The sequence below is a fragment of the Calonectris borealis genome, chromosome 33 (assembly GCF_964195595.1).
Source record: "Calonectris borealis chromosome 33, bCalBor7.hap1.2, whole genome shotgun sequence".
NCBI classification, from domain to species: Eukaryota; Metazoa; Chordata; class Aves; order Procellariiformes; family Procellariidae; genus Calonectris; species Calonectris borealis.
Window position 1 is genome coordinate 296,700 of NC_134344.1, and position 16,768 is coordinate 313,467.

General features: G+C 67.8%; 1 protein-coding gene across 4 annotated transcripts; it reads left to right on the plus strand.

Moving 5' to 3' along the window:
• Positions 1 to 9,959: 9,959 nt before the first annotated feature.
• On the plus strand, positions 9,960 to 16,724 carry CUTA (cutA divalent cation tolerance homolog). 4 transcript variants are annotated; one of them, XM_075134748.1, is made up of 8 exons: positions 9,972 to 10,003; positions 11,382 to 11,409; positions 11,858 to 11,924; positions 12,267 to 12,478; positions 13,953 to 14,012; positions 14,478 to 14,523; positions 15,553 to 15,602; positions 15,710 to 16,718. In XM_075134748.1, exons 4-8 carry the CDS (start codon positions 12,339 to 12,341, stop codon positions 15,807 to 15,809), a joined length of 396 nt encoding a protein of 131 aa, XP_074990849.1. In that variant the 5' UTR covers positions 9,972 to 10,003; positions 11,382 to 11,409; positions 11,858 to 11,924; positions 12,267 to 12,338; the 3' UTR covers positions 15,810 to 16,718. The 4 variants fall into 4 exon arrangements, with proteins under 4 accessions (XP_074990848.1, XP_074990852.1, XP_074990851.1 ...); XM_075134747.1 differs by lacking the exon at positions 11,858 to 11,924 and having other exon boundaries at positions 9,960 to 10,003; positions 15,710 to 16,724; XM_075134751.1 differs by lacking the exons at positions 11,382 to 11,409; positions 11,858 to 11,924 and having other exon boundaries at positions 9,964 to 10,003; positions 15,710 to 16,724.
• The last annotated feature ends 44 nt before the right edge of the window (positions 16,725 to 16,768 follow it).

Here is a 16,768-nt window from a genome sequence, read left to right on the forward strand (position 1 = left end):
CATGGTGGCACTGGTGGCACTGGTGGTGACAGTGGATGGTGACAGCGGTGGCAGCACTGGTGACAGTGGCCATGGTGGCACTGGTGGCAGTGGTGACAGCGCTGGTGACAGTGGATGGTGGCAGTGGATGGTGACAGTGGTGGCACTGGTGGCACTGGTGGCAGCGCTGGTGACAGTGGATGGTGACAGTGGATGGTGACAGCAGTGGCAGCACTGGTGACAGTGGCCATGGTGGCACTGGTGACAGTGGATGGTGACAGTGGGGGTGGCACGTGATGATGCTGGTGGCATTGGGGATGGCACTGGTGACAGTGGCCATGGTGGCACTGGTGGCAGTGGTGACAGCGCTGGTGACAGTGGATGGTGGCAGTGGTGGTGACAGTGGCCGTGGTGGCACTGGTGGCACTGGTGACAGCGCTGGTGACAGCGCTGGTGGCAGTGGCCGCGGTGGCACCGGTGGCACTGGTGACAGCGCTGGTGGCAGTGGCCGCAGTGGCACTGGTGGCACTGGTGGCAGCGCTGGTGACAGTGGCACTGGTGGCACTGGTGGCAGTGGTGGTGACAGTGACCATGGTGGCACTGGTGGCACTGGTGGCACTGGTGACAGCGCTGGTGACAGCGCTGGTGACAGTGACCATGGTGGCACTGGTGGCACTGGTGGCACTGGTGACAGCGCTGGTGACAGCGCTGGTGACAGTGACCATGGTGGCACTGGTGGCACTGGTGACAGCGCTGGTGACAGTGGCCGCGGTGGCACTGGTGGCACTGGTGGCGCTGGTGGCGCTGGTGGCGGGGGGTGGCACGTGGCCGGTCCCCCCGCGCGGGCGCTGCTGGTGACAGCGGTGGTGGCCGTGGTGGCGGGGGTGGCGCGTGTGTCCCCCCCCCCCCCCGCTGTCGCCGTTGCCATGGCGACGCTTTTAAGCCGGGAGACGAAAGCGGCTTTTTTTAAATGCCGGGAGGAAGCGGGGGAGGGGCGGGGGGGAGGGGCACCGCCGTGTCCCCCCGTGTCCCCCCAGCCCCCCCCCCCCCCGGGGCCACCCACGGGGGGTGGGGGTGGGGGCAGCCGGACACCTTTGGGGGGGGGGGGGGAGGGGACCCCGGGCACCTTCGAGGGGGGGGGAGGGTCAAGGTCCTGGATGCCTGGGTCGCCTGGGGGGGGGGCGGGGGGGGGGGATGGGGGGGGTGGGGGGGGTGGGGAGTGGGGGATGGGGGGGTGTGGGGTGGGGATGGGTGGGGGTGGGGGGGGATAGGGGGTGGGGGGTGGGGATGGGGGGTGGGGGGGTGGGTGGGGATGGGGGGTGGGGGGTGGGGATGGGGGGGTGGGGGGGTGGGGGAGTGCTGTGGGGTGGGGGTGGGGGGGTTGGGTGCTGTGGGGTGGGGGTGGGGGGATGGGGGGGTGTTGGGGGGAGATGGGGGGGTGGGGGGGGTGGGGGTGGGGGGGTTGGGGGGGTGCTGTGGGGTGGGGATGGGTGTGGGGGGGATGGGGGGTGTGGGGTGGGGGTGGGTGAGGGTGGGGGGTGTGGGGGGTGAGGGATGGGGGGGTGTGGGGTGGGGATGGGTGGGGGTGGGGGGGTGCCGTGGGGTAGGGATGGGGGGGGTGGGGGGTGTGGGGGGTGAGGGATGGGGGGGTGTGGGGTGGGGATGGGTGGGGGTGGGGGGGTGGGGGGGTGCCGTGGGGTGGGGATGGGTGGGGGTGCGTGTGTGTGTGTGGGGGGGGGGGTAGGACCAGCCGCCGCCTCCCTGCGCCGCGGGGTTTCCCTAGCAACGGTTGCCGAGCAGCCATGCGTGCCTCCAGTGAGCATTATGGGATGGCTCCCAGGGCTGCTTTTTTTTTTTTTTGGGGGGGGGGGGGGTGATGGCTCCAGAGGGATGGATGCTGAACCACCCCTCTCCCCACCCCCACCCCCACCCAAAGGGGGACCCCCACCCCCCCCCCCACCCCCCCGGTACCGTGCTCAGGGTGGGGGCGTCCCTCCACCGGAACGCTGACGGTTCGGCGTAACAGTTTGCTCCGGCACGGTTCGCTCCGGCGATCCCGGATGAGCAACGGGTGGATCTGGGGTGGGGGGTGAGGGTGGGGGGTCAAGAGGGTGTCAACCCCCCCCCCCCCAAAATTTCCCCTCCCCCACTCACCTCCTCCTCATCCAGCATCAGCAGCTGGTTCCCGGAGATGATGCAGAATCGGGGGTTCCAGGGTGGGCGCTCGTAGGGGGATGGGGCGTAGGGCCCGCGGGCCAGGGGGGCTCCTCGCACATCTGGGGGGGGGGGGGGGGAAGGGTCACCGCTGGGCCACCCCTCCCCCCCCCCCCCCCCCATACACACCCCCACCCCCATACGGTTGCTCCCCCCCACCCACCCACCCCCACCCAGGGGTGCTGGACTTCTGCATCCCGGCGTTGCTCCGGCAACTGCAGCCCACGGGGATGGGGGGTGGGGGGGGTGGGGGGGGTCCCCACTTGGATGTCTGGGTGCTCCCTCCCCCCCCCCCCCCAATGCCTGGGTGCACCCCGGATGCCTGGGTGCACCCTCAATTCTTGGGTGTACCCCAACGTTCCTGGGTGCCCCCCCAATGCCTGGATGCACCCCCTATGCCTGGGTGCACCCCCAGACTCCTGGGTGCCCCCAAGAGTCCTGGGTGCACCCCCTATGCCTGGGTGCACCCCCAGACTCCTGGGTGCCCCCAAGAGTCCTGGGTGCCCCCCCAATGCCTGGGTGCACCCCCTATGCCTGGGTGCACCCCCAAGAGTCCTGGGTGCCCCCCCAATGCCTGGGTGCACCCCCAGACTCCTGGGTGCCCCCCCAATGCCTGGGTGCCCCCCCAATGCCTGGGTGCACCCCCTATGCCTGGGTGCACCCCCAAGACTCCTGGGTGCCCCCCCAGGAGTCCTGGGTGCCCCCCCAATGCTTGGGTGCACCCCCAGACTCCTGGGTGCCCCCAAGAGTCCTGGGTGCCCCCCCAGATGCCTGGGTGCCCCCCCAGACTCCTGGGTGCACCCCCTGATGCCTGGGTGCACCCCCTATGCCTGGGTGCCCCCCCAATGCTTGGGTGCACCCCCCAATGCCTGGGTGCACCCCCTATGCCTGGGTGCCCCCCCAGACTCCTGGGTGCACCCCCCAATGCCTGGGTGCCCCCCCAGACTCCTGGGTGCCCCCCCTGGGGTCCTGGGGGGGGAGGGGGGTTGAGGCCTGGACCGCTGGGTCCCCCCCAACCCCCCCCATCCCCCCCAAACCGGACCCCCGGGACCCTCAGGGCTCCCATACCCGGGAGTGGGGGGGGGGGGATGGGCAAGGCCCGGACCCCTGGGTGCCCCCCCCACCCCCACCCCGGGGTGTCACCAGGTCCCCAGGCCGCGGGGCAGGTTCCCACCCCACCCCCCGCCCCCGGCCCCGTTTCCGAAGTGGGTCAGGCCGGTCCCCCGGGACCCCCCGGCCCCGCCGCCCCCCCCCCGGCCCCGGAGCCCCCCCCGGGCCAGGCCCTGGCTGCCACCGTGAACCCGCCACCGGCACCGGGGTCAACCGGCACCGGCATCACCGGGTACCGGCATCCCCCGGTACCAGCACCTCCCAGTGCCCGTATCCCCCGGTACTGGTGTCCCATGGTGCCGGCATCCCCCGGTACCGGCATCCCACGATAACAACATCCCCCGGTACCGGCATCCTCCCCCGGTACCAGCAACAACCGGTACCGGCATCCCCCGGTACCGGCATCTCCCCCGGTACCGGCATCCTCCCCCGGTACCGGCAACAACCGGTATCGGCATCCTCCGGTATCGGCATCACCGGGTACCGGTATCACCGGGTACCAGCATCCCCCAGTACCGGCGTCCCCCGGTACCGGCATCACCGGGTACCGGCATCCCACGGTACCGGCATCCCCCGGTACCGGCATCTCCCCCGGTACCGGCATCCTCCCCCGGTACCAGCAACAACCGGTATCGGCATCCCCCGGTATCGGCATCACCGGGTACCGGTATCACCGGGTACCAGCATCCCCCAGTACCGGCGTCCCCCGGTACCGGCATCCCCCCGGTACCGGCATCACCGGGTACCGGCATCCCACGGTACCGGCATCCCACGGTACCGACATCCTCCCCCGGTCCCAGCATCCCCCGGTACCAGCATCTCCCCGGTACCGACATCACCGGGTACCGGCATCCCCCGGTCCCAGCATCCTCCGGTACCGGCAACAACCGGTACCGCCATCCCCCGGTCCCAGCATCCCCCTATACCGGTACCCTCCGGTAGCAGCATCCTCCCCCGGTCCCGGCATCCCCCGCTCCCGGTGCCGGTACCAGCCCCCCCCCGCACCCCTCGGGCCGGGGTCCCGGTGCCCCTCCCCCCCCCCGGTGCCCCCCGGTGCCGGTACCTCGGAAGGGGACATAGGACATGGTTCCTCCGCCGTCTCTTCCCCCGGGCGGCGGGGACCCAGCGGCCGGGGGAGGGGGGAGGGGCGGGCCGGCCTGCGGGGGGGGGAGGGGCGGGCCCGGCGTGGGGGGGGGGGGGGGAGGGGCGGGCCCGGCGTGCGGGGGGGGGGGCGGGCCCGGCGTGCGGGGGGGGGGAGGGGCGGCGTGCGGGGGGGGGAGGGGCGGCGTGCGGGGGGGGGAGGGGCGGGCCCGACGTGCGGGGGGGGGGAGGGGCGGGCCCGGCGTGCGGGGGGGGAGGGGCGGGTCCGGCGTGCGGGGGAGGGGGGGGACGCAGGCGTCGGGGAGGGGCGCGGGAGGTTCGGGGGGGGAGGGGGCGGACCCAGGGGGGCGGGGGGGGGGGGGGCGCTGGGCGCGCGCAGGGGCGGCGCCTTTAAGGGACCCCCCCCGGTACCGGCGACAGCGGCGACAGCGGCGACAGCGGTGGCACCAGTGACACCAGTGACACCGGGATACCAGTGACACCAGTGACACCAGTGACACCGGGATACCAGTGACACCAGTGGCACCAGTGGCACCAGTGACACCAGTGACACCGGGATACCAGTGACACCAGTGGCACCAGTGGCACCAGTGGCACCGGGATACCAGTGGCACCAGTGGCACCAGTGACACCAGTGACACCGGGACACCAGTGACACCAGTGGCACCATTGGCACCAGTGGCACCAGTGATACCAGTGACACCAGTGACACCAGCGGCACCAGTGGCACCAGCAACACCAGTGGCACCAACAGCACCAGTGGCACCAGTGGCACCAGTGATACCAGTGACACCAGTGACACCACTGACACCGGGATACCAGTGACACCAGTGGCACCAGCAACACCAGTGGCACCAACAGCACCAGTGGCACCAGTGACACCAGTGGCACCGGGATACCAGTGACACCAGTGGCACCAGTGGCACCAGTGATACCAGTGGCACCAGTGACACCAGTGGCACCAGTGGCACCAGTGGCACCGGGATACCAGTGGCACCAGTGGCACCAGTGACACCAGTGACACCGGGACACCAGTGACACCAGTGGCACCATTGGCACCAGTGGCACCAGTGATACCAGTGACACCAGTGACACCACTGACACCGGGATACCAGTGACACCAGTGGCACCAGTGACACCAGTGACACCAGTGACACCGGGATACCAGTGACACCAGTGGCACCAGTGACACCAGTGGCACCGGGATACCAGTGGCACCAGTGGCACCAGTGACACCAGTGACACCGGGATACCAGTGACACCAGTGGCACCAGTGGCACCAGTGACACCAGTGACACCGGGATACCAGTGACACCAGTGGCACCAGTGGCACCAGTGGCACCGGGATACCAGTGGCACCAGTGGCACCAGTGACACCAGTGACACCGGGATACCAGTGACACCAGTGACACCAGCGGCACCAGTGGCACCAGCAACACCAGTGGCACCAACAGCACCAGTGGCACCAGTGGCACCAGTGATACCAGTGACACCAGTGACACCACTGACACCGGGATACCAGTGACACCAGTGGCACCAGCAACACCAGTGGCACCAACAGCACCAGTGGCACCAGTGACACCAGTGGCACCGGGATACCAGTGACACCAGTGGCACCAGTGGCACCAGTGATACCAGTGGCACCAGTGACACCAGTGGCACCAGTGGCACCAGTGGCACCGGGATACCAGTGGCACCAGTGGCACCAGTGACACCAGTGACACCGGGACACCAGTGACACCAGTGGCACCATTGGCACCAGTGGCACCAGTGATACCAGTGACACCAGTGACACCACTGACACCGGGATACCAGTGACACCAGTGGCACCAGTGACACCAGTGACACCAGTGACACCGGGATACCAGTGACACCAGTGGCACCAGTGACACCAGTGGCACCGGGATACCAGTGGCACCAGTGGCACCAGTGACACCAGTGACACCGGGATACCAGTGACACCAGTGGCACCAGTGGCACCAGTGACACCAGTGACACCGGGATACCAGTGACACCAGTGGCACCAGTGGCACCAGTGGCACCGGGATACCAGTGGCACCAGTGGCACCAGTGACACCAGTGACACCGGGACACCAGTGACACCAGTGGCACCATTGGCACCAGTGGCACCAGTGATACCAGTGACACCAGTGACACCAGCGGCACCAGTGGCACCAGCAACACCAGTGGCACCAACAGCACCAGTGGCACCAGTGGCACCAGTGATACCAGTGACACCAGTGACACCACTGACACCGGGATACCAGTGACACCAGTGGCACCAGCAACACCAGTGGCACCAACAGCACCAGTGGCACCAGTGACACCAGTGGCACCGGGATACCAGTGACACCAGTGGCACCAGTGGCACCAGTGATACCAGTGGCACCAGTGACACCAGTGGCACCAGTGGCACCAGTGGCACCGGGATACCAGTGGCACCAGTGGCACCAGTGACACCAGTGACACCGGGACACCAGTGACACCAGTGGCACCATTGGCACCAGTGGCACCAGTGATACCAGTGACACCAGTGACACCACTGACACCGGGATACCAGTGACACCAGTGGCACCAGTGACACCAGTGGCACCGGGATACCAGTGGCACCAGTGGCACCAGTGACACCAGTGACACCGGGACACCAGTGACACCAGTGGCACCATTGGCACCAGTGGCACCAGTGATACCAGTGACACCAGTGACACCAGCGGCACCAGTGGCACCAGCAACACCAGTGGCACCAACAGCACCAGTGGCACCAGTGGCACCAGTGATACCAGTGACACCAGTGACACCACTGACACCGGGATACCAGTGACACCAGTGGCACCAGCAACACCAGTGGCACCAGTGGCACCAGTGACACCAGTGATACCAGCGACACCAGTGATACCAGTGACAGCAGCGATACCAGTGACACCAGTGACAGCAGCCACACCAGTGGCACCAGTGGCACCAGTGGCACATCTCAGTGGCGCGGGGGTCCCCGGGCTCTCTATCCCAGTGCTCCCAGTGCCCCCCCACTGTCCCACCATCCCATCCCAGTGTCTCCCCGTTGCTCCCAGAGCTCCCAGTGCCCCATACCAGGGCCTGCCAGTGTCCCCAGTGTCCTTGTTCCAGTGCCCCCAGTGCCCCCAGTGCTCCCAGTGTCCCTATCCCAGGCTCCCAGCATCCCCCAGGCCCCCATCCCAGTGCCTCCCTGTGCCCCATCCCAGTGTTCCCAGTGCTCCCAATCCTCTAATCCCAGTGCTCCCAGTGCCCCACGTGTCCCCTGGGTCTCCAGTGTCCCCATCCCAGTGCTCCCAGTGCCACCAGTGTCTCCAGGGTCCTTATCCCAGTGCTCCCAGTGCCACCAGTGTCCCCACCCCAGTGTTCCCAATGCCCCACGTGTCCCCCAGGGTCCTTATCCCAGTGCTCCCAGTGCCACCAGTGTCTCCAGGGTCCTTATCCCAGTGCTCCCAGTGCCACCAGTGTCCCCTCCCCAGTGCTCCCAATCCCCACGTGTCCCCCAGGGTCCTTATCCCAGTGCTCCCAGTGCCACCAGTGTCCCCACCCCAGTGCTCCCAGCCCTTCCAGTGCTCCCCCAGTCTCCCACCACCCCATCCCAGTGCCTCCCAGTTGCTCCCAGTGTCCCCAGTGACCCCATCCCAGTGCCCCCAGTGTCCCTCCGGCGCACCAGTACCCCCAGTGCTCCCGAGGGCTCCTGCGCTCGGCCCTCCCAGTAGCTCCCAGTTCACACTGGGGTGAGGGTGAGTGTGCGGGGTGAGTGAGTGTGAGTGTGAGTGAGTGTGAGTGTGAGTGTGCATGGGGTGAGTGTGAGTGTGCACGGGGTGAGTGTGAGTGTGAGTGTGAGTGTGAGTGAGTGTGAGTGTGAGTGAGTGTGAGTGTGAGTGTGCACGGGGTGAGTGTGAGTGAGTGTGAGTGTGAGTGTGCACAGCAGCAAAGTGAGTGTGCAAGGAGATGAGTGTGCACGGGGTGAGTGTGAGTGTGCGCGGGGTGAGTGTGAGTGTGAGTGTGCACAGCAGCAAAGTGAGTGTGCAAGGGGTGGGTGTGCATGGGGGGAGTGCGAGTGTGAGTGTGCACAAGGTGAGTGTGAGTGTGCGCGGGGTCACTGTGAGTGTGTGCAGGGTGAGTGTGAGTGCGAGTGTGAGTGTGCACAAGGTGAGTGTGAGTGTGCGCGGGGTGAGTGTGAGTGAGTGTGAGTGTGAGTGTGCACAGCACCAAGGTGAGCGTGCAAACAGGTGAGTGTGCCCAGGGGTGAGTGCGAGTGTGAGTGTGCCCAGGGTGAGTTGAGTGTGCGCAGGGAGAGTGTGCCCAGCACCCAAGTGAGTGTGCAAGGAAGTGAGTGTGGCCGGGGTGAGTGCGAGTGTGAGTGTGCAGAAGGTGAGTGTGCAAGGAGGCGAGTGTGCACGAAGTGAGTGTGAGTGTGCAGGGGGTGAGTGTGCACGAGGTGAGTGTGAGTGTGAGTGTGCGCAGGGTGAGTTGAGCGTGCACGAGATCAGCACCAAGGTGAGTGTGCAAGCAGGTGAGTGTGCACAGGGTGAGGGTGAGTGTGCACAAGGTGAGTGTGCAAGGAGGCGGGTGTGCACAGGGTGAGTGTGAGCGTGAGCATGGGTGTGCACGGGGTGAGTGTGAGTGTGCACAAGGTGAGTGTGCAACAAAGCGAGTGTGCACAGGGGGACTGTGAGCGTGCACAGCACCGAGCTGAGCGTGCAAGGACGTGAGTGTGCACGGGGTGAGTGTGAGTGTGCACGGGGTGAGTGTGCACGGGGTGAGTGTGCAAGGCGTGAGTGTGAGTGTGCACGGGGTGAGCGTGAGCGTGCACAAGGTGAGTGTGAGTGTGCAAGGACCTGAGTGTGCACGGGGTGAGTGTGAGTGTGCACAAGGTGAGTGTGAGCGTGCAGAGGGTGAGTGTGCACGGGGTGAGTGTGCACGGGGTGAGCGTGAGCGTGAGCGTGCACAAGGTGAGTGTGAGTGTGCAAGGACCTGAGTGTGCACGGGGTGAGTGTGAGTGTGAGTGTGCACGGGGTGAGTGTGAGCGTGCACAAGGTGAGTGTGAGTGTGCAAGGACCTGAGTGTGCACGGGGTGAGTGTGAGTGTGCACAAGGTGAGTGTGAGCGTGCACGGGGTGAGTGTGAGTGTGAGTGTGCACAGGGTGAGTGTGCACGGGGTGAGCGTGAGCGTGAGCGTGCACAAGGTGAGTGTGAGTGTGCACGGGGTGAGTGTGCAAGGCGTGAGTGTGAGCGTGCAAGGACCCGAGTGTGAGCGTGCACGGGACGAGTGTGCACGGGGTGGGCGTGCACGAGGGGCACGTGACCGCGCGTGCAGCAAGTGTGAGCGTGCCCGGGGCTGCGCGTGCCCCGGCTGGGGGCGGGGCCTGCGCTCGCGCCCCGCCCGCACCCGCCCACCCGCTCCCCTCCCCCCCCGTGACCCCGCCCCTCCCCCCCCCCCGCCTACCGCCGCTTCCGGCCGCGCGCTGACGCGGCGGGAGGAGGGGGGCGGGGCCGGGGTGGCGCGCGCGGCGGGGTGGGGCGGGGGTGGGCGGGGCCGGCTGGGTCACGTGGGGGCGGCGGCCGAGCGGCGCGCGCGGCGGCGGGTACGGGCGGGGGGGGGCGGGGGGGCTCTATAGGGGGCTGGGGGGCACCATATGGGGCTGGGGGGGGCTCTATATGGGGCTGGGGGGCAATATAGGGGGCTGGGAGCAGTATATGGGGCTGGGGGGGCTGTATGTGCGTCTGGGGGGGCGCTATATGGGGCTGGGGGGCTGTATATAGGGCTGGGGGGCTCTATAGGGGGCTGAGGGGGGCTCTATATGAGGCTGGGGGGGCTCTATATGGGGCTGGGGGGCTGTATATAGGGCTGGGGGGCTCTATAGGGGGCTGAGGGGGGCTCTATATGAGGCTGGGGGGGCTCTATATGGGGCTGGGGGGCTGTATATAGGGCTGGGGGGCTCTATAGGGGGCTGAGGGGGGCTCTATAGGAGGCTGGGGGGGCTCTATAGGAGGCTGGGGGGGCTCTATATGGGGCTGGGGGGGCAATATAGGGGGCTGGGAGCAGTATATGGGGCTGGGGGGGCTGTATGTGCGTCTGGGGGGGCGCTATATGGGGCTGGGGGGCTGTATATAGGGCTGGGGGGCTCTATAGGGGGCTGAGGGGGGCTCTATATGGGGCTGGGGGGGCTCTATATGGGGCTGGGGGGCTGTATATGGGGCTGGGGGGCTCTATAGGGGGCTGAGGGGGGCACTATAGGAGGCTGGGGGGGCTCTATATAGGGCTGGGGGGGCAATATATGGGGCTGGGGGGGCTCTATAGGGGGCTGGAGGGCTGTATATAGGGGCTGGGAGCAGTATAGGGGGCTGGGGGGGCAATATAGGGGCTGGGAGCAGTATATGGGGATGGAGGGGGGCCGTATATGGGGCTGGGGGGCTCTATATGGGGCTGGGAGGGCTGTATATAGGGCTGGGGCGGTAATATAGGGGCCTGGGAGCAGTATATGGGGCTGGGGGGGCACTATAGGGGGCTGGGGGGGCCATATATGGGGCTGGGGGGGCTCTATAGGGGGCTGGAGGGCTGTATATAGGGGCTGGGAGCAGTATATGGGGCTGGGGGGGCTCTATAGGGGGCTGGGAGGGCAATATAGGGGCTGGGAGCAGTATATGGGGATGGAGGGGGGCCGTATAGGGGGCTGGGGGGGCAGTATGGGGGGGGGTGGGCAGTATAGGGGGCTGGGGGGGGCAATAAGGGGGGTGGGGGGGTCAGTATAGGGGGCTGGGGGTGGTATAGGGGGCTGGGGGGGGTCCTGGGGGGCAATAAGGGGGGGGGGCTGTATGGGCGGCTGTATATGGGGCTGGGGGGCTGTATAGGGGGCTGGGGGGGCACTTTGGGGCGGGGGGGGCAATAAGGGGGGGATCTCTGGGGCGGGGGGGGGCCGTGGGGCAGGTGGGGTCCCCTGACGGCGCCGGCTCTCCCGGCAGGAGGCCCCCCATGAAGGTGGCCTTTGGTGTGAGTACCCGCGACGGGGGGGGGCGTATCGCGACGGGGAGCATATCGCGACGGGGGGGGCGTATCGCGACGAGGAGGGGGAATGTCATGACAGTGGGGGGTATCGCAGCGTGACGGGCACAGTGGTGTGGGGCTGGGTGTCGCGACACGGTGGGTGTCGCGACGCGGTGGGTGTCGTGATGCGGTGAGTATCACGATGTGGTGGGTATCGTGTCACCAAAGCCAGGTGGGGCCCAGTGTCACGACATGGTGGGTGTCGTGGTGCTATGGCCGGGGGTCACAACGTGGTGTCGGGGCTGGGTATCGTGACGTGCCTGGTATCATGGTGCCATAGGCAGGTATCGTGATATGATGGGTATCACGACATGGTGGGTATCACGGTGCCGTGGGCAGGTATCGCGATGTGCCGGCTATTGTGACATAGCGGGTATCGTGATGCTGTGCTCAGGAGGGATTGCAGCGCCGTGGCTGGCTATCGTGACACGGTGGGTATCGTGACACGCCGGGCCTCCCAGGTATCTTGGTGCTACGGGCCAGTATCACGACATGCTGGGCATTGGTGGGTATCGCGACACCTGCTGTGTCACGACGCGCTGGCTATGGCGACACGCTGGCTATCGCGACACGCTGGGATTCGTGACGTCGCAGCGCCGCGGCCAGCTGTCGCGACACACCGGATATTGCAAGGTGCTGGGTTTCACAGCGCCCTTGCCGGCTATCGCGACGCTCCGGCTGTCACGACAGGAGTCGCGCGGCGCCGTTGGCGGGGGGGCCGCGGCACGCGGGGTGTCGCGACCCGCTGGGTACGTCGCGACGCGGCGGCTATCGTGACGGAGTGGGCGTGGCTGTCCCCGCAGGCGCTGGCGCTGGTGACGGTGACGGTGACGACGGCGCCGCTGCTGCAGGCGCTGGGGCGGCGCCTGCTCTCCATGGCCTCGGGCCACCGCGACCCCAGTGTCCCCAGTGATCCCAGTGTCCCCAGTGACCCCGGTGACCCCTACGTCCCCGGCACCCTGTCGGCCGCCTTCGTCACCTGCCCTAACGAGACGGTGGCCAAGGAGCTGGCCAGGTGGGGACATGGGTGACACGGGGGGGGGGGGGACAGGGACGGGGACCCCTGGGTGGGTGACACTGGGGGGACAGTGGGTGCTTGGGGGGGTGACACCACGAGGGGGTGACGCTGGGGGGGACACGGGGACCCCTGGGTGGGTGACACTGGGGGGTGATGGGGGGGGACATGGGGACCCCTGGGTGGGTGACAGCGGGGGGTGACACTGGCGGTGACACTGGGGGGTGATGGGGTGACACTAGGGGGGGACATGGGGACCCCCAGGGGGGTGACACTGGGGGGGACAGTGGGTGCTTGGGGGGGTGACACCATGAGGGGGTGACAGTGGTGGTGACACTGGGGGGTGATGGGGTGACACTGGGGGGGACACGGGGACCCCTGGGTGGGTGACACCGGGGGTGGGGGACAGGGACCCCCAGGGGGTGGTCGGGGGGGTGACACCACGAGGGGGTGACACTGGGGGGTGACACTGGGGGGTGATGGGGGTGACACTGGGGGGTGACACCAGATGGGGGACATTGGGGGGTGACACTGAGGGGTGATGGGGGTGACACTGGGTGGGGGACACTGGGGGGGACAGGGACCCCCAGGGGGGTGACACTGCGGGGGACAGTGGGTGGTCGGGGGGGTGACACTGGGGGGTGACAGGGTCACGGGGTGGCACTGGGGAGTGACACTGGGGGTGATGGGGTGGCGCTGGGGGGGGACACGGGGACCCCTGGGTGGGTGACAGCGGGGGGGGGGACAGGGATGGGGACCCCTAGGTGGGTGACACCGGGGGGACAGTGGGTGGTCGGGGGGGTGACATCACGGGGGGGAGACACTGGGGGGGTGGCACTGGCGGTGACACTGGGGGGTGACAAGGTCACAGGGGGTGACACTGGGGGGGGACACGCGGACCCCTGGGTGCTCGGGCGGGTGACACCACGAGAGGGTGACACTGGGGGGTGACAGGGTCACAGGGGGTGGCACTGGGGGGGGTGACACTGGGGTGACATGGGGGTGACACTGGGGGGGTGATGGGTGACACTGGGGGGTGACATTGGGGGGTGACAGGATCACAGGAGGTGGCACTGGGGGGGTGACACTGGGGTGACGGGGGTGACACGGGGGTGACACTGGGGGGGTGATGGGTGACACTGGGGGGTGACATTGGGGTGACAGGATCACAGGAGGTGGCACTGGGGGGGGTGGCACCGGTGGGTGACACTGGGGTGACATGGGGGTGACACGGGGTGACATTGGGGGGACATGGGGGTGACACTGGGGGGGGTGACAGTGGGGGGGGTGACAAGGGTCACGGGGTGGCACTGGCGAGGTGACACTGAGGGGGTGATCTGGGGGTGACGGGGTGACACTGGGGGGGTGATGGGGGATGACACGGGGGGTGACACTGGGGGGGGTGATGGGGGATGACACGGGGGGTGACACGGGGGGGGTGACACGGGGGTGACACCGCCCCCGCCGTGCGCAGGGCGATGGTGGAGAAGCAGCTGGCCGCCTGCGTCAACGTCCTGCCCCACGTCACCTCCATGTGAGTGGGGACACGGGGGGACACGGGGGGGACACGGGGACATGGGGGGGACAGGGGGGGATGGGGGGGACACGGGGACATGGGGGGGACAGGGGGGGATGGGGGGGACACAGGGACGGGGGGACACAGGGACATGGGGGGACACGGGGCAGTGGGGGGACACGGGGATGGGGGGTGATGATGGGGGGACATGGGGACATGGGGACACGGGGGGCGCATGGGGACACGGGGGGACACGGGGGGGACACGGGGACATGGGGGGGACAGGGGGGGATGGGGGGGACACGGGGGGACAGGGGGGGATGGGGGGACACAGGGACGGGGAGACACGGGGACATGGGGGGGACATGGGGGCAGTGGGGGGACACGGGGCTGGGGGGTGATGATGGGGGGACATGGGGACACGGGGGGGGACACGGGGGTGGCCGGGCCCCCCCCCCACGTCCCCGTCCCCTCCCCCCCCAGCTACGAGTGGAAGGGGAAGGTGGAGGAGGACAGCGAGGTCCTGCTGGTGAGTGGTGTCCCCAGTGTCCCCAGTGTCCCCTGGGTGTCCCCTGGGTGTCCCCAGTGTCCCCTTGGTGTCCCCAGGGTCCCCTTGGTGTCCCCAGGGTGTCCCCAGGGTGTCCCCAGTGTCCCCAGTGTCCCCTGGGTGTCCCCTGGGTGTCCCCAGTGTCCCCCTTGGTGTCCCCAGGGTGTCCCCGGTGTCCCCTGGGTGTCCCCAGTGTCCTCTTGGTGTCCCCAGTGTCCCCACAATGTCCCCATGGTGTCCCAAATATCCCCGGGGTGTCCCCACATTGTCCTCAATGTCCCCATAGTGTCCCTGGGGTCCCCAGTGTCCCCAGGATGTCCCCAATATCTCTGGGCTGTCCCCAGTGTCCCCCCAATGTCCCCAGGGTGTCCCCAGTGTCCCCAGGGTGTCCCCAGTGTCCCCAGAGCATCCCTGGGCTGTCCCCAGTGTCCCCATGATGTCCCCAATATCCCCAGGGTGTCCCCAGGGTGTCCCCACATTGTCCTCAATGTTCCCATGGTGTCCCCTGGGGTTTCCCCAGTGTCCCCCCAATGTCCCCAGGGTGTCCCCAGTGTCCCCAGGGTGTCCCCGGTGTCCCCAGAGCGTCCCTGGGCTGTCCCCAGTGTCCCCGTGGTGTCCCCAATATCCCTGGGGTGTCCCCAGGGTGTCCCCACATTGTCCTCAATGTTCTCATGGTGGCCCCAGTGTCCCCTGGGGTGTCCCCAGTGTCCCCCCCGATGTCCCCAGGGTGTCCCCACTGTCCCCATGATGTCCCCAATATCCCCGGGGTGTCCCCAGGGTGTCCCCACATTGTTCTCAATGTTCCCATGGTGGCCCCTGGGGTGTCCCCAGTGTCCCCCCAATGTCCCCAGGGTGTCCCCAGTGTCCCTGGGCTGTCCCCAGTGTCCCTGTGGTGCCCCCAATATCCCCGGGCTGTCCCCAGGGTGTCCCCCCCAATGTCCCAAAGGGGTCCCCAAGTGTCCCCAAGTGTCCCCAAGTGTCCCCAAGTGTCCCCTCTCCCCCCCCCCCCAGATGATCAAGACCCGCAGCTCCCGGATCCCGGCGCTGGCCGAATTCGTGCGGTGAGACCCGGGGGGGGGGTGGGGGGGTGACGGGGTGACACGGGGGGGGGGGTGACAGGGTGCCACGCCCCCCCTGACCCCCCCGTGTCCCCCCACCCCCCCCCCAGGTCCGCGCACCCCTACGAGGTGGCCGAGGTGGTGGCAGTGCCGGTGGCCCAGGGGAACCCCCCCTACCTGCGCTGGGTGCAGGACAGCGTCCCCCCCTGACCCCCCCAAAATTGGGGGGGGACCCCAAAATTGGGGGGGGACCCCGAAGATGGGGGGGGGACCCCGAAGATGGGGGGGGACCCCGAAGATGGGGGAGGGACCCTGAAATTTGGGGACGCACACATTGGGGAGGGCCCCTCAAAATGGGGGGGGGGACACATGGAAACTGGGGGGGGACCCCAAAAATGGGGGGATGCAAATTGGGGGGGGGCCGCAAATTGGGGGCCCCCCTCCAAATTGGGGGAGGCCCTGAATTTGGGGGGGACCCAGACAAATTGGGGCAGGGGGGAGCACAACTGGAGGGGGACACAAATTGCGGGGGACACCCCCAAATTTGGGGGGGGGACACACACAAACGAGAGACACACCCCCGAATTGGAGGGGACCCCCAAATCTGAGGGGGGGTCCCCTCAAATAGGGGGACCCCCTTAAATGGGGGGGACCCCCTTAAGTGGGGGGACCCCCACACACACAAATTTGGGGGGGGGAACATGCAAATTAGAGGCGGGGGGGGACACGATTTGGGAGGGGGCACCCCAAATTGGGAGGGGGCACCCCAAATTGGGGGGGCACCCCAAACTGGGGGGAGACCCCTCCCAACTGGGGGAGACCAATTTGTGGGGACACAGACATTGGGGAGGGACCCCCAAATTTGGAGGGGGGGGGTCACACCTAAATGGGGGACCCCAAAGTGGGGGAGGGGGGGGTCACACACAAATGGGGGACCCCAAAGTGGGGGAGGGGAGCTATGGGGGGGGGAGGGGCAGCCCCCCACAAACCACAGGAGGCCGCGCTGCCCTTGAGCCGTTTATTGGGGGGGGGGCACAACGTGGGGGGAGGGGGGGGACACGGGGGGTGCCCCTCCCCCCCCCCTTTAAATATCTCCAGAATGATAAAAATAAATTTTTTGCGCTCAAAGCCCGGGCGGGGGGGCGGTTTTTTGGGGTCCCCCCCCTCCC